This window comes from Nesoenas mayeri (assembly GCF_963082525.1).
Source record: "Nesoenas mayeri genome assembly, chromosome: Z".
NCBI lineage: Eukaryota > Metazoa > Chordata > Aves > Columbiformes > Columbidae > Nesoenas > Nesoenas mayeri.
In genome coordinates, this window is record NC_137542.1 from 69,498,569 (window position 1) to 69,525,444 (window position 26,876).

At 52.7% G+C, this 26,876-nt stretch overlaps 5 protein-coding genes across 7 annotated transcripts in view; 1 reads left to right on the forward strand and 4 right to left on the reverse strand.

Annotated features, from left to right (window-relative positions):
• The window catches only part of UBAP2 (ubiquitin associated protein 2), a 144,589-nt gene that overhangs the window by 86,777 nt on the left and 30,936 nt on the right, over window positions 1-26,876 (forward strand). The window lies entirely within an intron of this gene.
• Window positions 5,095-5,667, reverse strand: LOC308051605 (interferon-like; the record flags this gene model as incomplete). Its single annotated transcript, XM_080362163.1, is given in 2 exon segments — window positions 5,095-5,493; window positions 5,497-5,667. Coding segments are annotated over 2 exon segments (570 nt in total).
• Window positions 10,528-11,259, reverse strand: LOC308051606 (interferon-like; the record flags this gene model as incomplete). Its single annotated transcript, XM_080362164.1, has 1 exon — window positions 10,528-11,259. One exon carries the CDS (start codon window positions 11,257-11,259, stop codon window positions 10,528-10,530), a length of 732 nt encoding a protein of 243 aa, XP_080218290.1.
• On the reverse strand, window positions 17,948-18,520 carry LOC308051607 (interferon-like; the record flags this gene model as incomplete). Its single annotated transcript, XM_080362165.1, has 1 exon — window positions 17,948-18,520. One exon carries the CDS (start codon window positions 18,518-18,520, stop codon window positions 17,948-17,950), a length of 573 nt encoding a protein of 190 aa, XP_080218291.1.
• LOC308051609 (interferon-like) lies at window positions 23,445-24,176 on the reverse strand (the record flags this gene model as incomplete). Its single annotated transcript, XM_080362168.1, has 1 exon — window positions 23,445-24,176. The coding sequence occupies one exon, from the start codon at window positions 24,174-24,176 to the stop codon at window positions 23,445-23,447; it is 732 nt and encodes a 243-aa protein (XP_080218294.1).

Here is a 26,876-nt window from a genome sequence, read left to right on the forward strand (position 1 = left end):
CGGGTTGGCCCTGCCCTAGGGAAGAGGAGCTGTTTTCTGCCAGGACTGCTGTCGGGGTGCGGGGAGCCTGGCCCCGCTGCTGCGGCTGAGCCTTTTGTGTCAGCTGTGCTGGGGATGCACTTCAGGGTTTCCTTTTCATCTGTTTTGGGAGCTATGTTTCTTGGTTTTTATTTTCTGAGTCTCTGCCTGCCATCATGTATTTTTCCTTTTTCATTCTCTGAAGCTATTTGTATATATGAGCTAATGCACCTTTTCCTCATATATTTCTTATTGAGAAATATTTTTCTGTGGTTTGTTTATCTTTTTGTCTATAGCATCTGCAGCTTTGCTGGTGTAAGAATTTTTCCTCTTTTTGCAAATATCTTGCAGAATATATTTGGGTTTCATTCACTGAGGTGTTTGTGTCCCTGCCGAGAGCAAGAACCTTGTGGTGGTGCTGGTGTAAGAGAGGGGCTGCTGTGAGTATCTCTACTGTGCTTCTCTTCCATGGAATCCTGGAATGGTTTGGGTAGGGCAGGACCCTTCAGGGTGATCTGATACAAAGCTCCAGCAAGGAACAGGGACCTTGTCATCTTGATCAGGATGCTCAGAGCCCCGTCCTACATGGCCCTGAATGTGTCCAGGGGGAGGGCATCAACCACCTCTCTGGACAACTGAGCTAGTGTTTCAGAGCCTTTATGGTAGAAAATGTCTTGCTTGTATCTTGTTTGAATCTGCCCTCATCTAGTGTAAAGCCGTTACCCCTTGACTTATCTCTACAGAGCCTTTATAAAAGTCTGTCCCCATCCTTCTTTGTGGAATCATAGTATCATATTGGTTGGAAGAGACCCTTAGGATGATTGAGTCCAACCATAACCTAATCCTAGCAATAAACTGTGTCCCTAAGAACATAGTCTGAGTGCTTTTTTTACGCCTTGAGGGCTGGTGACTTCACCGCTTCCCTGGGCAGCCTGTTCCAATGCCTGACAAGGCTTTCCATGAAGAATTTTTTTCCTAATATCCAATCTAAACCTCCCCTGATGCAGCTTGTGGCCTTTTCCTCTTGTGCTGTCACTTGGTACTTGGGAGAAGAGACCAACCCCCTCTGTGCTACTATCTCCTTTGAGGTAGTTGCAGGCAGCTGTAAGGTCTCCCCCCAGCCTCCTTTTCTCCAGGATGAACAGCCCCAGTTCCCTCAGCTGCTTCTCATCAGACTTGTGCTCCAGACCCCTCACCAGCTCCATTGCTCCTCTGTAAACTCTCTCCAGCACCTTAAGGTCTTTCTCATGATGAGGGACCCAGCACTGAACACAGTATTCAAGGTGGGGCCTCACCAGAGCCAAGGGAAGGGGGACAATCACTGTGCTGGTCCTGCTGGCCATACTACTCCAGACACAAGCCAGGATGCGGTTGGCCTTTTTGGCCACCTACGCCACTGCTGGCTCATAATCAGCTGTCTGTTAATCAAGTCTCCCAGGTCCTTTTCCACCTGGCAGCTTTCCAGCCACTCTTCCCCGAACCTGTAGGACTGCCTGGGGTTTTTGTGACCCAAGTGTGTTACCCGGCACTTGGCCTTGTGGAACCTCATACAACTGGCCTCAGCTGAACAATCCGTCCAGTCCAGATCCCTGTGTATGGGCTGCCTACCCTGCAGAAGATCAACATTGCCAATTTGGTGTCATCTGCAGACTTCCTAAGCGTGCGATCGATTCCCTTGTTCATATCATGGATAAAGAGATTAAACAGAACTGGCCCCAGTACGGAGCACTAGGGAACACCAGTCATGACTGGCAGCCAACTGGATTTGGCCCCGTTCACCACAACTCTTTGGTCCCGGCCCTCCAACCAGTTCTTTATCCATCGCAGAACACCCATCCAGGCCATGGGCTGCAGCTTCTGCAGGAGCATGGTGTGGGGATACGATGTCAAAGGCTTTACTGAAGTGTAAGTACACAAGATCCAGAGCCTTTCCCTCATCTGCTAGGGGGGTCACCTTGTCATAGAAGGAGGTCAGGTTGGAGAAACAAGACCGGCCCTTCCTGAACCCATGTTGACTCAGCCCGGTCATGTGGTTGCCTTATATGTTCTGTGTGATGTTACTCAGCATGATCTGCTCCATGACCTTGCCTGGCAATGTGTTTACCTGACAGGTCTGTAGTTTCCAGATCCTCCTTCTGGCCCTTCTTGTAGATGGGCATCACATTAGCCAACTTCCAGTCAACTGGGACCTCTCCAGTTAGCCAAGACTGCTGCTAGAAGACAGAAAGCAGCTCAGTGATCCCGTTTACCAGTTCCTATGTATCCCACCTGGGCTCATAGACGTGTGGGTGTCCAGCTGAGGTAGCAGGTCAGTAACCATTTCCCCTTGGATCGTTGGGGCTTCATTCTGCTCCTCATCCCTGTCTTCTGGCTCAGGGTTCTGAGTACCTGGAGCGCAACCGTTGTGAGTATTAAAGACGGAGGCGAAGAAGGCATTTAGTATCTCAGGCTTTCCTTTGTCTTCTGCTACTGTGTTTTGCCCCGCATCCATCAGAGGATGGAGATTGTCTTTAGCCCTCCTCTTGTCACTGATGGATTTATAGAACATTTCTTGTTGCCTAGTATAGCAGTAACCAGGCTCTAGGCCTGGTTGGGCTTTGGCCCTTCTGATTTTGTCCCTGCATAACCTCACAGTAGCCTGCTCCTCCTTACAAAGGTTATACATTCCCTTTTTTATTCCTAAGTTACAGCCTCAGCTCTCTATTCAGCCAGAGCGGCCTTCTTCCCCCTGTCTCGCCTTCCGGCATACGGGGACAGCCTGCTCCTGCGCCTCTAAGGTTACCGTCTTGAAGAGAGACCAGGCTTCCTGGACTCCTTTGTCCTTCAAGTGCTGGAGCGGGTCCAGAGAAGAGCAACACGACTAGTAGAGGGACTTGAACATAAGACCTATGGGGAGAGGCTGAGGGAGCTGGGGTTATTTAGTCTAGAGAAGAGGAGGCTCAGAGGTGAGCTCATCACTCTCTATAACTATCTGAAGGGCAGTTCTAGCCAGGTGGGGATTGGTCTCTTCTCCCAGGCAGTCAGCAATAGGACAAGGGGGTATGGGCTTAAACTCTGCCAGGGGAAATTTAGGTTGGATATTAGAAAGAAATTCTTTACAGCATTGGAACGGCCTGCCCAGGGAGGTGGTGGACTCGCCATCCCTGGAGGTTTTTAAACTCAGATTGGACATGGCACTTAGTGCCATGATGTAATAAACGGACTAGAGTTGAACCAAGGGTTAGACTCAATGATCTCGAAGGTCTTTTCCAGCCCAGTTGATTCTGTGATTCTGTGTGATTCAGGATTGCTTCCCAAGGGACTGTCCCCAACCAGCCTTCAAAACAGGTCAAAGTCTGCCCTTCGGAACTCAACATTAGCAGTTTTGCTGAACAGCCTGCTCACTTCTCCAGGGATAGAAAATTCAGTAATTTCGTGATCACTCTGCCCAAGGAGACCCCCAACCAACACATTGCCCACGAGTCCCTCTCTATTTGCAAACAACAGACTGAGTGAGGCTCCTTGCATGCTAGGCTGACTGACCCGCTGAGTTAGGAATTGTCTTCCATACACTCCAGGAGCCCCCTAGAGTGTTTGCTCTCTGCTGTGTTGTACTTCCAGCAGACATCAGGTAGGTTGAAGTCCCCATGAAGACAAGGGCCAGTGATCGGGAGACTTGTCCCAGTTGCCTGAGAGATGTTTCATCTGCCTCCTCATCCTGGTTGGGTGCTCTGTAACAACCCCCTACCAGGATATGACCTTGCTGTCCTTGCTCTTGAATCTCACCCTTAGACATTCAACCCTATGATGACTTTCATCAAGCTCAGGACAATCAAACCACTCCCTAACGTACACTGGCTATGCCACCTGGTCTCCTTCCTCGCCTGTCCCTTCTAAAGAGTTTATAAACATCCATTGCAGCACTGCAGTTATGGGAGTCATCCCACCATGTTTCTGAGGTGGCAATTATATTGTAGATTTTTTGCCTCACAGTGGCTTCCAGCTCCTCTTGTTGGTTGCCTGTGCTCATGCATTGATACAGATGCACTTCAGCCAGGCCAATGATGCCACCATCTTTTCCTGGTGAGAAGCTCTAAGTCCTTTGTGGATATCCTCAAGTGCTCCCACGGTTTCTAACCCATCGATAACTCTCACGTTTCTCTTGCTGCACTGTTCTCCATCCCTTGCCTCCACTGGGATGGCCGACCGAAGGGCCTCACTAGCACTACCCTCAAATGCTGCTTTGTTGCTCTGGGGTCTGTCTCTGCCAGAGCTGGTTTCCTCCCCTTCCCCTTTCAAATTTTGTCTAAAGCCATCTCAGTGATTCCTGCGAACTCCTGCCCCAGGATCCTTTTCCCCTTTTGTTAGAAGCCCCCATTAAATAGAGGATAACTGCAATGAAGTGTCCCCAGGGGGCTTCTCTTCTCCAGGCTGAACAGCCCCAACTCTCTCAACCTGTCCTCAGACGACAGGTGTTCCAGCCCCCTGATCATTTTTGTGGCCTCCTCCGGACTCAATGTATGAGGTTTGAGTCATCCTCGTACTGAGCAGGTGAGAGGTGAACATCAGCCGGTCAAAAGCGGGATGGAAGGTGTCAAGGCTTTAGGAGATAAGGGCCACGGAGATGATTGTGATGGTGATGGCTGAACCCTGGCAGAGTTATTCCCAAGAGGCTGAGGCCAGAGCCACCTTAGGAAGGTGCCAAAGTGGAGAGTGGACAGGGGATGTGCAGAGCCCTGTTTGGAGTGGGGTTGGGGTAGGTGTTGAGTGTAGGCGGCTTCCCCTCACCCCAAAGGCTCGTTGCTGTGCTCCTGAGACGACAGACACCAACAAGCTTTTTGCAGCAGGTCTTTATTCCGTGTTGAATAAATAAGTGAATAAATAGATAAAAGCATTGTCCAAATAAATAGAGGAAGGTGTATAAATAGGGGAGCAGTGAGTGGAGGCTGGGGGTGCAGGGCCGTTGTGGCAGCAGCTCTTGCCGTGGGTCAGGGAAGGTGTGAGGATGGAGGTGGGATGGGGCGGTGGTCCGACAGTGGTCCAGCGGTGGCGAGGCTGGTCTGCGTGGGGCCATGCGGGTTGTTGGAGGTGGTTGGTCTAATTTGGGGTGGTGCTGGTGAGGTTGTGGAGCTTCTGGAAGCAGTCGAGAGCTTGGAGGCGGACGTGGTCCCAGGCGCAGGCGCTGTGGTTGTGGGTGCGGAGGAAGTCCTGGATGTCCCCGAAGTATTTGTCGATGGTGAGCAGCAGGTTGCGGGTTCCTTGTGTTCGGAAGAGGATGCTGTTGGGTGTGAAGCAGCGCTGGAGCTGCTGGCTGTGGTGGTGGAGGCTGTTGAGGAGGTGTTCCCGTGCCTGGTTGTGCCAGTGTTGGGGGATGCTGTTGCTGCTGAAGATTTGCAAGAGGTGCTGGAGGACGGTGAGGGCGGCGGCGGGTTGTTGGGAGCGGGGGGTGTTGCAGAGGGTGTCGGGGAAGGAGGGCGCGTGCTGGTGGTGGCAGGGCTATGTGGGGCTGGGAGCCATGGCCCGGAGGAGCTGGAGGCTGTCCCAGGGGAAGGTGGCGTGGCGGGGCCGCAGGTGGTGGCAGGCGGTGGCGGTGGCGAGAGCCGTGAGGAGGAGCAGGAGCGCCGGGGCGCCGTGCGGCAGGCGGGGCCGTGGGGTGTGGGGCGCAGCCATGGTGGGGCTGTGGGTGCTGCTGGGTGGTGCTGGGCAGGAGCCCGGTCAGGCTGGCTGGTGGTGCGGGTGGGCGCTGTGCTTGGGCTGCCGCTGGCTCGCTGGCTTTATGTGGTGCCGCGGTTTCCCTTCCTGGCTTTCTGATTGCGGCGAGTTTCCGGCCGTGGTTTCCAGCGGTGGCTGGTGGCCGTGGTGGTCTTGGGGAAGTGCGTTGGTGGGGTGTCCGTGTGCGGGGCGGGCGGTGTTGGTGCTTTGCTGCTGGTGTGTTGGGGGCAGGTTGGCTGCAGTGGTGGGTGAGCAGGGGACTCGAAAGCGCTGGGGTCGTGGTGACACGTAGTGATGTGTTTGTGGTTTTTCCTTTTCCTCTCGTGAGCACTTGTGCCTGTTGTGTTTCACTGAATTTCCCTTTCTTTCTTAGTCTCTTTTCCTTGTGTAATACTCCACTTATTTTTGTGGGTTTTTTAGTTTCTATATCATTTTTTTCCTTGTAATTACATCATACTGTTCACGTTCTGGGGTTTTAGGAGATGTATCTCAGGAGCTCTCTCTGTCCAGATGTCCTTTGAGGAGGTGGCTGTGGGTCTGGGCACTTGAGCACTGAATGTTTTTTGCTGAACCTTCTGGAATGTATTCACTTTCCTTTCCTCAGCTTGAACTTCATAGTGTTCACAGAATCCCAGAATGTGAGGGATTGGAAGGGACCTCAAAAGCTCATCCAGTGCAATCCCCCTGCCGGAGCAGGAACACCCAGATGAGGTTACACAGGAAGGTGTCCAGGCAGGAGAACCTCTCTCGACCAGAACTGGACACAATATTCCAGATGTGCTCTCACCAGGGCAGAGTAGAGGGGCAGGAGAACCTCTCTCCACCTACTAACCACCCCCTTCTAATACACTCCAGGATGCCATTGGCCTTCCTGGCCACAAGGGCACAGTGCTGGCTCATGATCATCCTGCTGTCCACCAGGACCCCCAGGTCCCTTTCCCCTACACTGCTCTCTAATGGATCATTCCCCAACCTCTGCTGGAACCTGAGGTTGTTCCTGCCCAGATGGAAGACTCTTCACTTTCCCTTGTTCTATCTCATTAAATTTCTCCCCACGCAGCTCTCCAGCCTGTCCAGGTCTCTGGATGGCAGCACAGCCTTCTGGCGTGTCAGCCACTCCTCCCAGCTTGGTGTCATCAGCTAACTTGCTGGTAGTGCACTCTATTCTCTTGTCTAAATCGTTAATGAGTATATTGAATAGTATAGGCGCAGTACTGACCCTTTAGGCACTCCGCTAGATCCAGCCCTCCAACTAGACTCCACCTCATTGATCACGACTCTCTGGCTTCTTCTCTTCAGCCACTTAGCAGTCCACGTCTCTACCCAGTCATCGAGACCACACTCGCTCAGTTTAGCTGTGAGGCCGCTGTGGCCGAGTGTGTCAAATGCCTTTCTCAAGTCAAGGTAGACCACGTGCACCGCTCTGGCATCATCCATCCATCTTGTTATGTCCTCATAAAAGTCAAGGAGGTCGGTCAAGCTTGACTTCCCTTTGGTGAAGCCATGCTGACTGCCCCTAATGACCCCCTTATCCCTGATATGCCTTGAGATGGCACCAAGGATAAGTTGTTCCATCACCTACCCAGGGATGGAGGTGAGGCTGACTGGTGTCTGGTTAGCCGGATCCTCCTTCTTTCCCTTTTGGAAGACTGGAGTGACATTTGCTTTCCTCCAGTCCTCAGGCACCTCTCCCGTCTCCCAAGACTAGGCAAAGATGATGGGGAGTGGTCCAGCAATGACCTCTGCCAGCTTCCTCAGCACCCGCGGGTGCATCCCATCCAGACCCATGGATTTACGGATGTCCAGCTTGCTTATTTGCTCCCTAACCCAGTGCCCATCAACCCAGGCAAACTCCTCCATTGTCCTGCCTTCGTCTGGGGCCTCAGCGGTACGGGGCTCCTCAGGCCAGCCTCCGGCAGAGTGGACAGAGACAAAGAAGGCGTTGAGAAACTGTGCCTTCTCTGTGTCTTCCGTCAGCAGGGCACCCAGCTCATTCATCAGTGGGCCTACATTTCCTCCTGTTAGTTTTATCTGCCATGTATTTGAAGAAAGAGAAGAGACAGAGATAGGAGGTTTTTCTCTAGGCTTTGCTAAGCTGTCGCGTATTGAAGAGTAAAAGAGATGCATCCAGAAGTTCTTTATATATGGGGATTTTTGTGTTTTCCTTTTGAGAAGTTTTCAGGGCCACTGTCACCTTCTGCTGCACAGGGGAAGAAGTCCTCTGCTGAAAGTGCAGTTATTGCAATTTTTACTATTTGCGGGGTGAAATTCCTTTTTTTTCTGTTACACCTTCTGTTATACTTCTCTGTTTCCCTCTCTGTTTAATTCTGTTTGTTGGGGAGGCTTGTGTGTGTTTGTTTGTTTTTTAATTGCTGTACGTGCATCATGTGTTTCCATTGTTTTACCTGTTTTTTCCATGATCTGTTTCATATTGGAGATCACCAAACCAATGTGGTGCTTAGGACAGATGGTGTCAGAGGAGGTTGCTCTTGGGCTTGTGCAGTGATGCTTTTGGATATATCTCCAGCAATGGACATCACACAACCTCCGTGATCCCTACTGTGGGGTTGTTTTGCCTTCATGGTAGGGATGGTAACAATGAGTTGTTCTTTCATGTTGGAAGTCCTTGTGTCCCAGCTTGTGTCAGTACCTCTCCTCCTCTGTGTTTGTACCTGAGGAGGGTTTCCTTTCTTGAGCCACCTCAGAAAAAGCAGAGCCAGTGAGGTCCCCCCAGGTGGTGTCAGAGGGTATTTCTGGTTGGAGGGAACATCAGGAGGAGTGTAGTACAACCTGGGAGCTGCATCTGGAGGGGTTGTGCTGTTTACCTGAATATATCTGGTGCTGCTTGTTTTGTCGCTCTCCAGCTACATGGGAATTCCCCATGTGTGTTTGCACGGAGCAGTGTCCTTGGGGTGACGTGGTGGTGAAGATGGTGTGACCGAGCCTGGAGAACAAGCTGTGTGAGGTGTGTTGGAGGAGCCCAGAGCTGCTGAACTTATGTGTTGTCTTGCTCAGGCTACCTGGGGAGGGCAAAGCACCGGTGGCAGATGTTTTAGGGGTGGTGTTTGGAGGACGAAGGAGCAGCTGGTGCTGGTGGTGCGTGGGTAGTTTTCTTCATGGGGCATGCTGTGCTGGTGTGTGCTGGTTGGTTTGGAACACGTTGGGTATTGTTGTTTGCGGGATGTTTCTTGTTGTTTTCTAAGGATGTGTTGGGATGAAGAAGGCTCAGGCCAACGTGCTCTGTGTAATGAGGGAGGTTCCCGTGGAAGCTGGTGTGCGAGCACAGGCAGGAGTGTCCTGTTCCAGTTGTGGTGGTTGTAGGAGAGCAGTGAGCAGTCCTGGGCATCTCCTGTGTTTTGTAGGGCTTTTTGGACTTTTTCGGGATGTTTGATAACACTGGGGTGGTGTTTCTTGTCCAAATCTACACAGGCCTTGATGTGTCCCCTTCTTGCTTCTTTGAGGTGCACCTTGTCCATAGCACCTCACTGGGCCCAATGTCACTGTTTACTGCAGGGTGAAAATAAACTGTGGCAGATGCTCTCTTTTAATCCCCCACCCTCCCCACTAAGGAAAGGGAATAGGAGGAAAAGGGAGAGAGACTTACAAGGTGGAAAAAGTTAAAATGCTTTACTAACGCTACTAATACATAGAGAAAATAATAAGGAATACAGAAATCCAATCTTGAATTTCCCAGGCTATTGCAGCGTTGCTGCAGCAGCTGCAGGGCAGGCACCCGGCAGTCCTGGAAAGCTTCTGGACTCTGCAGTACAGTGGAACTGGATTCAGGGATGCAGGGTCTGGAGGCAGGCCTAGAATCCCAGGCATGACAGGGAGGGTCCCGTTCAGATGCCGGCCATGGTCGAAGAGAGCAAGACCCTCATGATCTCCAACTTTTATAGGGGGTATGACGTATATGGGATGGAATACTTCGGTGGTCAGTTTTAGTCACTTGTTCTGTTCACCCCTCCTTGCAAATATGATGCTGTCACTTATGGGACGTGGAAAATAGATCAGCAACCTTGGCTGCCCTAGCACTAAGTCTAAACCTGGGACTCTTCTGCTCCAGAGCAGAAGAGCTCCAGAGCAAACAGCATCTAAAAAACATGCATCCAAAATGGGAAGAGTGCAGTTCCTTAGAAGAACTTAGCTGAAAGGAAAAGTCAGTGAAAGAGCAAGTGGTCTTGTTTTTAACAAAACCAGGACCCCCAGGCAGTGCTGTGGCATTGCCGAACGGCTGGTTGTGATGGGTGTTGGTGTGGGGGTGGGTTTCATGTGTTGGCAGTGGGAGAGGGCTGGGAAGAGAGAGGTTGGGTGGTGGGCGAGGAGGAGCGCGCAGGGCAGGCATCCTGTGTCCTGGGTGAGCGTGTGCTCCACAGGTCCAGCATCAGCCGGACCAGCCTGCAGAGACCTTGTCTTTGCTTGTCACGTACATGGACGACGACAATCTTTGTTCTTCTTTGCCTAATGGAAAAGGCATTTATTTTCCACAAGTGAATAAATAAATATGTATATAAATAATATTTATACATATATCAACGATCAGGAAAATAAATAAATAAATAAATAAATAAATAAATAAATACAGGTCTGTGATAGCTAGTCATTGGCGTGAGAGTCCCAGAGTGTCCACAGGGCCCTTCCCCTCCATCAGGAGAGGTCGCAGTCCAGACGAGCTCCATAACGCTGTGGGTGATCAGTACCACCCGTATCCCCATCACGCGGCGGCTCTCCATGAGTGTGCGGCACAGCAGGTTCCTCCTCCTTCCCTTGCAGCAGAGGTGGGTGTGCGGCTGTGCTGCAGCCTGGACCCCCCTGTGCTCACGCCCGTGTGGCCGTCGGCTCCTGTCTGGGAGCGGTGGGAGCGGTGCTGAGCGATCCCAGCCCGGGCTGCTGCGGCCTCTGCTCCGTCTGCAGCCGCTGGTGTTGGCTGGGAATGGGTGTTGGGCGCAGGCGGGTTTGGTGGAGGGCAGGAGCTGCTTGGCTCTCCACCTGCCCTAGGAGTTGGTCCATGTATTGGAAGCAGATGTGAGCTTGGAGGCGGACGTGGTCCCAGGCGCAGGCGCTGTGGTTGTGGGTGCGGAGGAAGTCCTGGATGTCCCTGAAGTATTTGTGGATGGTGAGCAGCAGGTTGCGGGGTCCTTGCCTTTTGAAGAGCATCCTGTTGGGTGTGAGGCAGCGCTGGAGCTGCTGGCTGTGGTGGTGGAGGCTGTTGAGGAGGTGTTCCCGTGCCTGGTTGTGCCAGCCTTGGGGGATGCTGTTGCTGCTGAGGATTTGCAAGAGGTGCTGGAGGACGGTGAGGGCGGCGGCGGGTTGTTGGGAGCGGGGGGTGTTGCGGAGGGTGTCGGGGAAGGAGGGCGCGTGCTGGTGGTGGCAGGGCTGTGTGGGGCTGGGAGCCATGGCCCGGAGGAGCTGGAGGCTGTCCCAGGGGAAGGTGGCGTGGCGGGGCCGCAGGTGGTGGCAGGCGGTGGCGGTGGCGAGAGCCGTGAGGAGGAGCAGGAGCGCCGGGGCGCCGTGCGGCAGGCGGGGCCGTGGGGTGTGGGGCGCAGCCATGGTGGGGCTGTGGGTGCTGCTGGGTGGTGCTGGGCAGGAGCCCGGTCAGGCTGGCTGGTGGTGCGGGTGGTCGCTGTGCTTGGGCTGCTGCTGTGTCCATGGCTTTATGTGGTGCCATGGCTTTCCTTTCATCATCTAAGCAGAATTTCCCGACTTCCATTTTCAGTTTTGCTTTCTGTTTACTTTCTCCTCCCCGCATTGGTTGTTCTTGTCCCCGTGTGAGCGGGTTGGCCCTGCCCTAGGGAAGAGGAGCTGTTTTCTGCCAGGACTGCTGTCGGGGTGCGGGGAGCCTGGCCCCGCTGCTGCTGTGGGTCGGCGGGGATGTGAAAGTGCGGCTGAGCCTTTTGTGTCAGCTGTGCTGGAGATGCACTTCAGGGTTTCCTTTCCATCTGTTTTGGGAGTTGTGTTTCTTGGTTTCTATTTTCTAGAGTCTCTTCCTACCAACATCTAGTTTTCCTTTTTCATCCTCTGATGCTCTTTGCATAAATGAGCTAATGCACGTTTTCCTTATATTTCTGATTGACTAATATTTTCATGGGGTTTGGTTTTTTTTCTTTATAGCATCTGCAGCTTTGTTGTTGGAAGAGTGTTTCCTACATTCTGCAAATATCCCGCACAGTATTTTTGGGTTGCACTTGCTGAGGTGTTTGTGTTCCTTCCTAGAGCAAGGATCTTGTGGTTGTGCTGGTGTAAGAGGGGCTGCCGTGAGCTTTGCGAAAGGTTTTGGAGCAGGGGGAAGGTGTGTGGTGTTGTCGGGCTGGGAGCCCTGGTCTTGTCAGGCAGGGTTGTGTTGGTGGATGCTGTGCTTGGGGTGCTGGCACGTACAGGATGATGTGACGTCCCTGGGTGCTGTCACTGCGGGAGGTAGCTGACCTTGGAGGTCCATGGCTGCACCTTGTGTGTGTTGCTGTGGAGCAGTTGGTGCCACAAGGTGTTTTCAAGCAGCATCAAGGAGAGAGCAGCTGAGGGCAGCGAAACCTGTTGTGATGAATCCTGTGAGTGGTGTGCCGTGGGGGGCGGGTACAGCTGTTGAGAAGAGACAGGCAGGGCAGGAGCTGGCGCTGGCACTGCCTGTACCGGAGGGGCTGGAGTGCATGGAGCGATTGTCAATGGCAAAGCTGGGACCCTCTGGGTAAGGAATAAGGGTCATCAAGTGAGTCTGCTATAGGACACCGAGCCAGGATGATGACACTAATCAGTTATCCTTTAATGAATTAAGTGAAGCCTCCATTTCATCGGCCCTAGTCCTTATGGGGCACTCAAGTTGCCAGATGTCAAGTGAGGCTATCACACAGCTGGCACCAACAGATCCAGAAGATTCCTGAAGCATCTGGCCGATAGCGTCTTGTTCTAGGTAGTCAGGGAGCCGACTGGGAAATGTGCCCTCTTAGATTTTATTATCAGTAGCCGAGGAGCTTTTGTTGGAGAAGTGGCAACTGGTGACACCCTTGGCCACAGCGGCCACAAAGCGGTCAGGTTGAAAATCTTGGCTAGTGGGAGGAAAACTGCCATCAAGACCTCAGCTCTAGATATGAGGAGAGCAGAATTTGGGCTGCTCAGACAGCTACTGAGTAGGAGTTCTTGGGAAGAAACTTTTGAAGGTGTTGGGGTCTGTCAGTGTTGATCAGTTTTGAAGTATCACCTACTAAAAGTACAAGAGCAGGCAATTCCCAAATGCCAAGAAGTGTAGCAGGCGAGGCACAAAGGCAGCTTGTTTGAGCAGGGATCTTCAGCTGGAAATAGGATGCGAGAAGCAATTCTATGGTGAGTGGAAGGAAGGTCAGGCGTCATGGGAGCACTGGAGAGATGTTTCTCGCCCCTGCAGGGAGGAAATTTGCACGGCCAGAGCTCAATTAGAATTGGAGCTGGCCAGTACTGTCAAGGACAATCAAAAGGGCTTTTTAGGATATGTTAATGGCAAATGGCAAACTAGAAAGGACATTGTCCCCTTACTCAACGAGCATGATCACCTTATTAGTTCATTGCTTTCTTTGCCTTGGAATTCAACACCAAAGATGGACTTGGGGGCGCCCGCAGCCCTGGGTTAGAGAACCATGGGTGCGTGAAGAATAAACTTCCAACACATCTGGACCTGGTACAGGATTTCCTGCTGCAGCTGGATGCCTGTAAGGCAAGGTGGCCTGATGTGATTCGTGCCAGGGTGCTTAAAGAGCTGGCTGACGTCATGGCGAGACACCTCTCTGTGATTTTCCAGTGTTCCTGGGAATGTGGAGAGGTCTCAGTTGACTGGAAGCTGGCAGACGTTGTCCCAATCCAGAAGAATGGCAACAGGGATGACCCTGACAGCTACAGGCCTGTCAGCCTCATTTCTGTTCCTGGCAAAATGATGGAGAAGAATGTTCTGGGAGTTACTGAAAAACATCTGAATGGCAACGCAGTCGTTGGTCAGAGGCAGCACAGATTCTTGAGTTGAACGCCCTGTTTAACAAACTCGTTTTTTTCGGTGACAAGATTCCCCACCTAGCTGGCCAAGGGAAGCCTGTCAATGTGATCTTTCTGGATTTCAGTAAACCCTTTGCTACTGTCTCTCACAGTATCCTCCTGGACAAGATGTCCAGCACCAGCTGGATAAACACACAATGCAGAGGGTGAGCAGTTGGCTGACAGGCCGGGCTCAAAGGGTTCTACTAAATGGAGTTATGTTGGGCTGGCGCCCGGTGGCAAGTGGTTTCCCCTGGGATCCATCTTAGGGCCACGCTCTTCAATGTCTTAATAAATGACTTAGGCTCAGGACTTGAGGGATTGCTTAGTACACTTACTGATGACACAAGATTGGTGGGAGCTGTTGAGGCACTTGATGGCAGAGGCCCTGCAGAGGGATCTGGATGAACTGTAGACCTGGGCAATCGCCAACCACATCAAGTTCGAAAGGGTCAAGTGCTGGATTTGAGAGTGTATGGGTCAGGATCAAGGGGCAGGCTGGCAGGGGTGACACTGTTGTGGGTGTCTGTTACAGGCCACCAGATCAGGCTGAGGAAGTTGATGAGGCCTTCTATGGGCAGCTGAGAGTGGCCTCGCAGTCACAGGCCCTGGTTGTTGTGGGTGATTTTAACTTCCCTGATGTTTGCTGGAAGGACCATTCAGCCAGCCAGCCACAGTCCAAGAGGTTCCTCCAGTGCATTGATGATAACTTCCTCATGCAGATGGTGGAGGAGCCGACTAGGAGAGGTGCACTGCTGGATCTCATCCTCACTAACAAGGAGGGTCTGGTCGAAGCAGTAAAGGTTGAGGGCTGCCTGGGTTGCAGTGACCACGAGATGGTGGAGTTCAGCATCTTGTGTGGCAGGAACAGCATAGCAAGTAGAATTGCAACCCTGGACTTTAGCAGGGCTAACTTTGGCCTTTTCAAGCAATTGCTGGGGGAAATTCCATGGGCAAGACTGCTTGAAGGAAAAGGAGCCCAAGAGAGCTGGATTGCATTCAGCGATTGCTTCTTCCGCGCTCAGGATCAGAGCATCCCCACACGTAGGAAGTCAAGGAAGGGAGCCAGGAGGCCTGCGTGGTTGAATAGGAATCTATTGGGTATGCTCAAGCAGAAGAGGAGAGTTTACAGGTCATGGAAGCAGGGGCTGGCCACTTGGGAAGAATATAAGGCTGCTGTTAGAGGATGTAGGAAGGCAGCTAGGATAGCCAAGGCCTCCTTAGAATTACAGCTGGCGAGAGGGGTCAAGGACAGCAAAAAGAACTTTTTCAAATACATAGCGGATAAAACTAATACCAGAGGCAATGTAGGCCCACTGAGGAATGGGGTGGGTGCCCTGGTGGCGGAAGATACAGAGAAGGCAGAATTACTGAATGCCTTCTTTGTCTCTGTCTACTCTGCCGGAGGCTGTCCTGGGGAGCCCTGTACCCCTGAGACCCTAGATGAAGCCAGGTCAATGGAGGAGCTTGCTTTAGTTGACGAGGACTGGGTTAAGGAGCAATTAAATAGACTGGACATCCATAAATCCATGGGTCCAGATGGGATGCATCCGCGGGTGCTGAGGGAGCTGGCTGAGGTCATTGCTGGACCGCTCTCCATCATCTTTGCCAAGTCTTGGGAAACGGGAGAGGTGCCCGAGGATTGGAGGAAAGCAAATGTCACTCCAATCTTCAAAAAGGGCAAGAAGGAGGACCCGGGTAACTATAGACCGGTCAGCCTCACCTCTGTCCCTGGGAAAGTAATGGAACAACTTATCCTTGGTGCTATCTCAAGGCATATCAAGGATAGGAAGGTTATTAGGGGCAGTCAGCATGGCTTTACCAAGGGTAAGTCATGCTTGACCAACCTCATAGCCTTTTATGAGAATGTTACAAGGTGGATGGATGATGGCAGAGCCGTGGATGTGGTCTACCTTGACTTCAGTAAAGCCTTTGACACAGTCTCCCACAGCATCCTAGTTGCTAAGTTGCAGAGGTGTGGTCTAGACAATAGAGTAGTGAGGTGGGTTACAAACTGGCTTAAGGAGAGAAGCCAGAGAGTGGTAGTCAATGATGTGGAGTCTAGTTGGAGACCAGTATCTAGTGGAGTACCTCAGGGGTCAGTACTGGGGCCAGTATTATTCAATATATTCATTAACGACTTAGACGAGGGAATAGAGTGTACTATCAGCAAGTTTGCTGATGACACTAAGCTGGGAGGAGTGGCTGACACGCCAGAAGGCTGTGCTGCCATCCAGCGAGACCTAGACAGGCTGGAGAGTTGGGCGGGGAATAACCTAATGAAATTTAACAAGGAAAAGTGTAGAGTCCTGCATCTGGGCAGGAACAACCCCAGGTTCCAGTATCGGTTGGGAAATTACATATTAGAGAGCAGTGTAGGGGAAAGGGACCTGGGGATCCTGGTGGACAACAGGATGACCATGAGCCAGCACTGGGCCCTTGTGGCCAGGAAGGCCAATGGCATCCTGGGATGTATTAGAAGGGGGGTGGTTAGTAGATCGAGAGAGGTCCTCCTTCCCCTCTACTCTGCCCTGGTGAGACCCCATCTGGAATATTGTGTCCAGTTCTGGGCCCCTCAGTTCAAGAAGGACAAGGAACTGCTGGAGAGGGTCCAGCGTAGGGCAACCAAGATGATTTAGGGAGTGGAGCATCTCCCTTATGAGGAAAGGCTGAGGGAGCTGGGTGTCTTTAGTTTGGAGAAGAGGAGACTGAGGGGTGACCTTATTAATGTTTATAAATATATTAAAGGTGAGTGCCATGAGAATGGAGCTAGGCTCTTCTCGTTGGCAAACAATGATAGGACAAGGGGCAATGGGATCAAGCTGGAACACAAGAGGTTCCACTTAAATTTGAGAAAAAACTTCTTCTCAGTAAGGGTGACAGAGCACTGGAACAGGCTGCCCAGGGGGGTTGTGGAGTCTCCTTCTCTGGAGACATTCAAGACCCACCTGGACATGTTCCTGTGCAACCTCACTTAGGCGTTCCTGCTCCAGCAGGGGGATTGGACTAGATGATCTTTTGAGGTCCCTTCCAATCCAGAACATACTGTGATACTGTGATACTGTGATTTTGCACCTGGGACACGGCAACTCTGGCCGTACATAGAGAATGTGGGGCGAGCAGCTGGAAAGCAGCTCTTCAGAGAGGGATCTGGGGGTTCTGGTTGAGGACAAGTTGAACATGAGCCAACAGGGTGTCCTGGCAGCCAGGACGGGTGCTGTGTCCTGGGTTCATCCAGCACAGCATTGCCAGCCGGGCAGGGAGGTGGTTGTCCCGCTCTGCTCTGCACTGGTGCGGCCTCACCTGGAGCACTGTGTGCAGGTCTGGGCAACACAGGGTAAAAAAGATATAAAGGTACTGGAGGGTGTCCAGAAGAGGCTACGAAGTTGGTGAAGGGTTTGGAGAGGGAGCCATGTGAGGAGCAGCTGAGGTCACTGGGTTTGTTCAGCCTGGAGGACACTGAGGAGAGACCTCATGGCGGTTACAGCTTCCTCACGAGGGGAGGAGGAGGGGCAGGCACTGAACTCTTCCTTTTGGAGAAGAGGCAGAACCCAATGACAGAACCTGAGGGAAGGGCAGGAAGATCTGCCTAGGGATTTTTAGGCTGAGCATCAGGAAAAGGTTCTTCAGCAAGAGGGTGGTGGACACTGGAACAGTCTCCCCAGGGAGATGTCACAGCCCCAAGCCTGACAGTGTTGAAGCAGAGGCTGGACAATGCCCTCAGAGACATGGTGTGAACTGTGGGGTTGTCCTGTGCAGGGACAGGAGTTGGACTCAGTGATCCTTGTGGGTCCTTTTCAAGCCTTGACATTGTGTGATTCTATGAAAAAACCTCCTTGAAGAGGTGTCAAAGTGGATAGTGGACAGGGGATGTGCAGAGCCCTGTTTGGAGCGCGGGATTGGGGTAGGTGTTGAGTGTAGGCGGCTTCCCCTCACCCCAAAGGCTCGTTACTGTGCTCCTGAGACGACAGACACCAACAAGCGTTTTGCAGCAGGTCTTTATTACGTGTTGAATAAATAGGTGAATAAATAGATAAAAAGCATTGTCCAAATAAATAGAGGAAGGTGTATAAATAGGGGAGCGGAGAGTGGAGGCTGGGGGTGCAGGGCCGTTGTGGCAGCAGCTCTTGCCGTGGGTCAGGGAAGGCGTGAGGATGGAGGTGGGATGGGGCGGTGGTCCGACAGTGGTCCAGCGGTGGTGAGGCTGGTCTGCGTGGGGCCGTGCGAGTTGTTGGAGGTGGTTGGTCTAATTTGAGGTGGTGCTGGTGAGGTTGTGGAGCTTCTGGAAGCAGTCGAGAGCTTGGAGGCGGACGTGGTCCCAGGCGCAGGCGCTGTGGTTGTGGGTGCGGAGGAAGTCCTGGATGTCCCCGAAGTATTTGTCGATGGTGAGCAGCAGGTTGCGGGTTCCTTGTGTTCGGAAGAGGATGTTGTTGGGTGTGAGGCAGTGCTGGAGCTGCTGGCTGTGGTGGTGGAGGCTGTTGAGGAGGTGTTCCCGTGCCTGGTTGCGCCAGCCTTGGGGGATGCTGTTGCTGCTGAGGATTTGCAAGAGGTGCTGGAGGACAGTGAGGGCGGCGGCGGGTTGTTGGGAGCGGGGGGTGTTGCGGAGGGTGTCGGGGAAGGAGGGCGCGTGCTGGTGGTGGCAGGGCTGTGTGGGGCTGGGAGCCATGGCCCGGAGGAGCTGGAGGCTGTCCCAGGGGAAGGTGGCGTGGCGAGGCCGCAGGTGGTGGCAGGCGGTGGCGGTGGCGAGAGCCGTGAGGAGGAGCAGGAGCGCCGGGGCGCCGTGCGGCAGGCGGGGCCGTGGGGTGTGGGGCGCAGCCATGGTGGGGCTGTGGGTGCTGCTGGGTGGTGCTGGGCAGGAGCCCGGTCAGGCTGGCTGGTGGTGCGGGTGGGCGCTGTGCTTGGGCTGCCGCTGGCTCGCTGGCTTTATGTGGTGCCGCGGTTTCCCTTCCTGGCTTTCTGATTGCGGCGAGTTTCCGGCCGTGGTTTCCAGCGGTGGCTGGTGGCCGTGGTGGTCTTGGGGAAGTGCGTTGGTGGGCTGTCCGTGTGCGGGACGGGCGGTGTTGGTGCTTTGCTGCTGGTGTGTTGGGGGCAGGTTGGCTGCAGTGGTGGGTGAGCGGGGGACGCGAAAGCACTGGGGTCGTGGTGACACGTAGTGATGTGTTTGTGGTTTTTCCTTTTCCTCTCGTGAGCACTTGTGCCTGTTGTGTTTCACTGAATTTCCCTTTCTTTCTTAGTCTCTTTTCCTTGTATAATACTCCACTTATTTTTGTGGGGTTTTTAGTTTCTATATCATTTTTTTCCTTGTAATTACATCATACTGTTCCCGTTCTGGGGTTTTAGGAGATATATCTCAGGGGCTCTCTCTGTCCAGATGTCCTTTGAGGAGGTGGCTGTGGGTCTGGGCACTTGAGCACTGAATGTTTTTTGCTGAACCTTCTGGAATGTATTCACTTTCCTTTCCTCAGCTTGAACTTCATAGTGTTCACAGAATCCCAGAATGTGAGGGATTGGAAGGGACCTCAAAAGCTCATCCAGTGCAATCCCCCTGCCGGAGCAGGAACACCCAGATTAGGTTACACAGGAAGGTGTCCAGGCAGGAGAACCTCTCTCGACCTACTAACCACCCCCTTCTAATACAGCCCGGGATGCCATTGGCCTTCCTGGCCAAAAGGGCACAGTGCTGGCTCGTGGTCATCCTGCTGTCCACCAGGACCCCCAGGTCCCTTTCCCTTACACTGCTCTCTAATGGATCATTCCTCAACTTCTGCTGGAACCTGGGGTTGTTCCTGCCCAGATGCAAGACTCTTCACTTTCCCTTGTTCTATCTCATTAAATTTCTCCTCACGCAGCTCTCCAGCCTGTCCAGGTCTCTGGATGGCAGCACAGCCTTCTGGCGTGTCAGCCACTCTTCTCAGCTTGGTGTCATCAGCTAACTTGCTGGTAGTGCACTCTATTCTCTTGTCTAAATCGTTAATGAGTATATTGAATAGTATAGGCCCCAGTACTGACCCTTTAGGCACTCCGCTAGATCCAGCCCTCCAACTAGACTCCACCTCATTGATCACGACTCTCTGGCTTCTTCTCTTCAGCCACTTAGCAGTCCACGTCTCTACCCAGTCATCGAGACCTCACTCGCTCAGTTTAGCTGTGAGGCCGCTGTGGCCGAGTGTGTCAAATGCCTTAGTCAAGTCAAGGTAGACCACGTGCACCGCTCTGGCATCATCCATCCATCTTGTTATGTCCTCATAAAAGTCAAGGAGGTCGGTCAAGCTTGACTTCCCTTTGGTGAAGCCATGCTGACTGCCCCTAATGACCCCCTTATCCCTGATATGCCTTGAGATGGCACCAAGGATAAGTTGTTCCATCACCTACCCAGGGATGGAGGTGAGGCTGACTGGTGTCTGGTTAGCCGGATCCTCCTTCTTTCCCTTTTGGAAGACTGGAGTGACATTTGCTTTCCTCCAGTCCTCAGGCACCTCTCCCGTCTCCCAAGACTAGGCAAAGATGATGGGGAGTGGTCCAGCAATGACCTCTGCCAGCTTCCTCAGCACCCGCGGGTGCATCCCATCCAGACCCATGGATTTACGGATGTCCAGCTTGCTTATTTGCTCCCTAACCCAGTGCCCATCAACCCAGGCAAACTCCTCCATTGTCCTGCCTTCGTCTGGGGCCTCAGCGGTACGGGGCTCCTCAGGCCAGCCTCCGGCAGAGTGGACAGAGACAAAGAAGGCGTTGAGAAACTGTGCCTTCTCTGTGTCTTCCGTCAGCAGGGCACCCAGCTCATTCATCAGTGGGCCTACATTGCCTCTTGTTAGTTTTATCTGCCATGTATTTGAACAACGTGAAGAGACAGAGATAGGAGGTTATTTTCTAAGCTTTGCTAAGCTGTCACTTATTGAAGAGTAAAAGAGATGCACCCAGAAGTTCTTTATATATGGGGATTTTTCTGTTTTCCTTTTGAGAAGTTTTCAGGGCCACTGTCACCTTCTGCTGCACAGGGGAAGAAGTCCTCTGCTGAAAGTGCAGTTATTGCAATTTTTACTGTTTACGGGGTGAAATTCCTTTGTTTTCTGTTACATCTTCTGTTATACTGCTGCAACTTCTCTGTTTCCCTCTCTGTTTAATTCTGTTTGGTGGTGAGGTTTGTGTGTGTTTGTTTGGTTTTTAATTGCTGTACGTGCATCATGTGTTTCCATTGTTTTACCTGTTTTCTCCATAGTCTGTTTCATATTGGAGATCACCAAACCAATGTGGTGCTTAGGGCAGGTGGTGTCCGAGGAGGTTGCTCGTGGCCTTGTGCAGTGATGCTTTTGGATATATCTCCAGCAATGGACATCACACAACATCCCTGATCCCTACTGTGGGGTTGTTTTGCCTTCATGGTAGAGATGGTAACAATGAGTTATTCTTTCATGTTGGAAGTCCTTGTGTCCCAGCTTGTGTCAGTACCTCTCCTCCTCTGTGTTCGTACCTGAGGAGGGTTTCCTTTCTTGAGCCACCTCAGAAAAAGCAGAGCCAGTGAGGTCCCCCCAGGTGGTGTCAGAGGGTATTTCTGGTTGGAGGGAACATCAGGAGGAGTGTAGTACAACCTGGGAGCTGCATCTGGAGGGGTTGTGCTGTTTACCTGAATATATCTGGTGCTGCTTGTTTTGTCGCTCTCCAGCTACATGGGAATTCCCCATGTGTGTTTGCACGGAGCAGTGTCCTTGGGGTGACATGGCGGTGAAGATGGTGTGACCGAGCCTAGTGAACAAGTTGTGTGAGGTGTGTTGAAGGAGCCCAGAGCTGCTGAACTTGTGTGTTGTCTTGCTCAGGCTACCTGGGGAGGACAAAGCACCGGTGGCAGATGTTTTAGGGGTGGTGTTTGGAGGGCGAAGGAGCAGCTGGTGCTGGTGGTGCGTGGATAGTTTTCTACATGGGGCATACTGTGCTGGTGTGTGCTGGTTGTGTTGGACCATGTTGGGTATTGTTTGCGGGATGTTTCTTGTTGTTTTCTAAGGCTGTGTTGTGATGAAGAAGGCTCAGGCCAACGTGCTCTGTGTAATGAGGGAGGTTCCCATGGGCGCTGGTGTGCGAGCACAGGCAGGAGTGTCCTGTTCCAGTTGTGGTGGTTGTAGGAGATCAGTGAGCAGTCCTGGGCATCTCCTGTGTTTTGTAGGGCTTTTTGGACGTTTTCGGGATGTTTGATAACGCTATGGTGGTATTTCTTGTCCAAACCTATATAGACCTTGATGTGTCCCCTTCTTGCTTCTTTGAGGTGCACCTTGTCCATAGTACCTCACTGGGCCAAACGTAACCGTGTACTGCAGGGCAACAATAAACAGTGACAAATACGCTATGTTAACCCCCCACCCTCGCTGCTAAGGAAAGAGAATAGGAGGACAAGGGAGAGACACTTACAAGGTGGAAAAAGTTAAAAATGCTTTACCTACACTACTAATAAATAGAGAAAATAATAAGGAATACACAAATCGGATCTTGAATTTCCCGGGCTAGTGCAGTGTTGCTGCAGCAGCTGCAGGGCAGGCACCCGGCAGTCCTGGGCTGGACTCAGAAGTAAAGAGGAACTGGATTTAGGGATGCAGGATCTGGAGGCAGGCCTTGAATTGCAGGCACGAGAGGTAGGGTCCTCTTGAGATGCCATCCATGGTCGAAGAGAGCGAGACCCTCATGATCTCCCACTTTTATAGGGGGTATGACGTGTATGGGATGGAATACTTCGTTGGTCAGTTTTAGTCACCTGTTCTGTTCACCCCTCCTTGCAAATACCTGTCACTTATGCAAATATCCACGTCCCTGTCACTTACGGGACGTGGAAAACATATCAGCAACCTTGGCTGCCCAGGCACTAAGTCTAAACCTGGGACTCTTCTGCATACCGTTGTTACCGTTATCAGCTCCAGAGCAAACAGCATCTTGGAAAACATGCATCCAAACTGGGAAGAGTGCAGTTCCTTAGAAGAACTTAGCTGAAAGGAAAACTCAGTAAAAGAGCAAGTGGTCTTGTTTTTAACAAAACCAGGACTCCCAGGCAGTGCTGTGGCATTGCCGAACGGCTGGTTGTGATGGGTGGTGGTTTGGGGGTGGGTTTCATGTGCTGGCAGTGGGAGAGGGCTGGGAAGAGAGAGGGTGGGTGGTGGGCGAGGAGGAGCGCGCAGGGCAGGCATCGTGTGTCCTGGGTGAGCGTGTGCTCTACGGGTCCAGCATCAGCGGCAGATGCCTGTGGGCCTGGAGGCCCATGGTGGGTCCCCAACAGTGTCCTGCAGTCCGGAGCCTTTGGTGGGTCATGAAGCTTCAGTGGGCCAGGGTGCAGGAGGCAGGCTCATCCTTGCCAGCCTGCAGAGACCTTGTCTTTGCTTGTCAGTTACATGCAAGATGACAGTCTTCTTTCTTCTTTCTTCTTTCCCTTATGGAAAAGGTCTTTATTTTCCAGAAGTGAATAAATAAATATGTATATAAATAATATTGATACATAAATACATACATAAATAAATACATAAATAAATAGAGCTTTGTGATAGATAGTAATTGGCGTGAGAGTCCCAGAGTGTCCACAGGGCCCTTCCCCTCCATCAGGAGAGGTCGCAGTCCAGACGGGCTCCATAACGCCGTGGGTGATCAGTACCACCCGTATCCCCATCGCGCGGCGGCTCTCCATGAGTGTGCGGCACAGCAGGTTCCTCCTCCTTCCCTTCCAGCAGAGGTGGGTGTGCGGCTGTTCTGCAGCCCGGACCCCCCTGTGCTCACGCCCGTGTGGCCGTCGGCTCCTGTCTGGGAGCGGTGGGAGCGGTGCTGAGCGATCCCAGCCCGGGCTGCTGCGGCCTCTGCTCCGTCTGCAGCCGCTGGTGTTGGCTGGGAATGGGTGTTGGGCGCAGGCGGGTTTGGTGGAGGGCAGGAGCTGCTTGGCTCTCCACCTGCCCTAGGAGTTGGTCCATGTATTGGAAGCAGATGTGAGCTTGGAGGCGGACGTGGTCCCAGGCGCAGGCGCTGTGGTTGTGGGTGCGGAGGAAGTCCTGGATGTCCCTGAAGTATTTGTGGATGGTGAGCAGCAGGTTGCGGGGTCCTTGCCTTTTGAAGAGCATCCTGTTGGGTGTGAGGCAGTGCTGGAGCTGCTGGCTGTGGTGGTGGAGGCTGTTGAGGAGGTGTTCCCGTGCCTGGTTGTGCCAGTGTTGGGGGATGCTGTTGCTGCTGAGGATTTGCAAGAGGTGCTGGAGGACGGTGAGGGCGGCGGCGGGTTGTTGGGAGCGGGGGGTGTTGCGGAGGGTGTCGGGGAAGGAGGGCGCGTGCTGGTGGTGGCAGGGCTGTGTGGGGCTGGGAGCCATGGCCCGGAGGAGCTGGAGGCTGTCCCAGGGGAAGGTGGCGTGGCGGGGCCGCAGGTGGTGGCAGGCGGTGGCGGTGGCGAGAGCCGTGAGGAGGAGCAGGAGCGCCGGGGCGCCGTGCGGCAGGCGGGGCCGTGGGGTGTGGGGCGCAGCCATGGTGGGGCTGTGGGTGCTGCTGGGTGGTGCTGGGCAGGAGCCCGGTCAGGCTGGCTGGTGGTGCGGGTGGTCGCTGTGCTTGGGCTGCTGCTGTGTCCATGGCTTTATGTGGTGCCATGGCTTTCCTTTCATCATCTAAGCAGAATTTCCCGACTTCCATTTTCAGTTTCGCTTTCTGTTTGCTTTCTCCTCCCCGCATTGGTTGTTCTTGTCCCCGTGTGAGCGGGTTGACCCTGCCCTAGGGAAGAGGAGCTGTTTTCTGCCAGGGCTGCTGTCGGGGTGCGGGGAGCCTGGCCCCGCTGCTGCTGTGGGTCGGCGGGGATGTGAAAGTGCGGCTGAGCCTTTTGTGTCAGCTGTGCTGGGGATTCACTTCAGGGTTTCCTTTGCATCTGTTTTGGGAGTTGTGTTTCTTGGTTTCTATTTTCTAGAGTCTCTTCCTACCAATATCTAGTTTTCCTTTTTCATCCTCTGATGCTCTTTGCATAAATGAGCTAATGCACGTTTTCCTTATATTTCTGATTGACTAATATTTTCATGGGGTTTGGTTTTTTTTCTTTATAGCATCTGCAGCTTTGTTGTTGGAAGAGTGTTTCCTACATTCTGCAAATATCCCGCACAGTATTTTTGGGTTGCGCTTGCTGAGGTGTTTGTGTTCCTTCCTAGAGCAAGGATCTTGTGGTTGTGCTGGTGTAAGAGGGGCTGTTGTGAGCTTTGCGAAAGGTTTTGGAGCAGGGGGAAGGTGTGTGGTGTTGTCGGGCTGGGAGCCCTGGTCTTGTCAGGCAGCCTTGTGTTGGTGGGTGCTGTGCTTGGGGTGCTGGCACGTACAGGATGATGTGACGTCCCTGGGTGCTGTCACTGCGGGAGGTAGCTGACCTTGGAGGTCCATGGCTGCATCTTGTGTGTGTTGCTGTGGAGCAGTTGGTGCCACAAGGTGTTTTCAAGCAGCATCAAGGAGAGAGCAGCTGAGGGCAGTGAAACCTGTTGGGATAAATCCTGTGAGTGGTGTGCCGTGGGGGGCGGGTACAGCTGTTGAGAAGGGACAGGCAGGGCAGGAGCTGGCGCTGGCACTGCCTGTACCGGAGGGGCTGGAGTGCATGGAGCGATTGTCAATGGCAAAGCTGGGACCCTCTGGGTAAGGAATAAGGGTCATCAAGTGAGTCTGCTATAGGCCACCGAGCCAGGATGATGACACTGATCAGTTATCCTTTAATGAACTAAGCGAAGCCTCCAGGTCATCTGCCCTTGTCCTTATGGGGCCTTCAAGTTGCCAGATGTCAAGTGAGGCTATCACACAGCTGGCACCAACAGGTCCAGAAGATTCCTGAAGCATCTGGCCGATAGCGTCTTGTTCTAGGTAGTCAGGGAGCCGACTGGGAAATGTGCCCTCTTAGATTTTATTATCAGTAGCCGAGGAGCTTTTGTAGGAGAAGTGGCAACTGGTGGCGCCCTTGGTCACAGCGGCCACAAAGCGGTCAGGTTGAAAATCTTGGCTAGTGGGAGGAAAACTGCCATCAAGACCTCAGCTCTAGATATGAGGAGAGCAGAATTTGGGCTGCTCAGACAGCTACTGAGTAGGAGTTCTTGGGAAGAAGCTTTTGAAGGTGTTGGGGTCTGTCAGTGTTGATCAGTTTTGAAGTATCACCTACTAAAAGTACAAGAGCAGGCAATTCCCAAATGCCAAGAAGTGTAGCAGGCGAGGCACAAAGGCAGCTTGTTTGAGCAGGGATCTTCAGCTGGAAATAGGATGCGAGAAGCAATTCTATGGTGAGTGGAAGGAAGGTCAGGCGTCATGGGAGCACTGGAGAGATGTTTCTCATGCCTGCAGGGGGTAAATTTGCACGGCCAGAGCTCAGTTAGAATTGGAGCCGGCCAGTACTGTCAAGAACAATCAAAAGGGCTTTTTAGAATGTGTTAATGGCAAATGGCAAACTAGAAAGGACATTGTCCCCTTACTCAACGAGCATGATCACCTTATTAGTTCATTGCTTTCTTTGCCTTGGAATTCAACAGCAAAGATGGACTTGGGGGCGCCCGCAGCCCTGGGTTAGAGAACCATGGGTGCATGAAGAATAAACTTCCAACACATCTGGACCTGGTACAGGATTTCCTGCTGCAGCTGGATGCCTGTAAGGCAAGGTGGCCTGATGTGATTCGTGCCAGGGTGCTTAAAGAGCTGGCTGACGTCATAGCGAGACACCTCTCTGTGATTTTCCGGTGTTCCTGGGAATGTGGAGAGGTCTCAGTTGACTGGAAGCTGGCAGACGTTGTCCCAATCCAGAAGAATGACAACAGGGATGACCCTGACAGCTACAGGCCTGTCAGCCTCATTTCTGTTCCTGGCAAAATGATGGAGAAGAATGTTCTGGGAGTTACTGAAAAACATCTGAATGGCAACGCAGTCGTTGGTCAGAGGCAGCACAGGTTCTTGAGTTGAACGCCCTGTTTAACAAACTCATTTTTTTTGGTGACAAGGTTCCCCACCTAGCTGGCCAAGGGAAGCCTGTCAATGTGATCTTTCTGGATTTCAGTAAACCCTTTGCTACTGTCTCTCACAGTATCCTCCTGGACAAGATGTCCAGCACCAGCTGGATAAACACACAATGCAGAGGGTGAGCAGTTGGCTGACAGGCCGGGCTCAAAGGGTTCTACTAAATGGAGTTATGTTGGGCTGGCGCCCGGTGGCAAGTGGGTTCCCCTGGG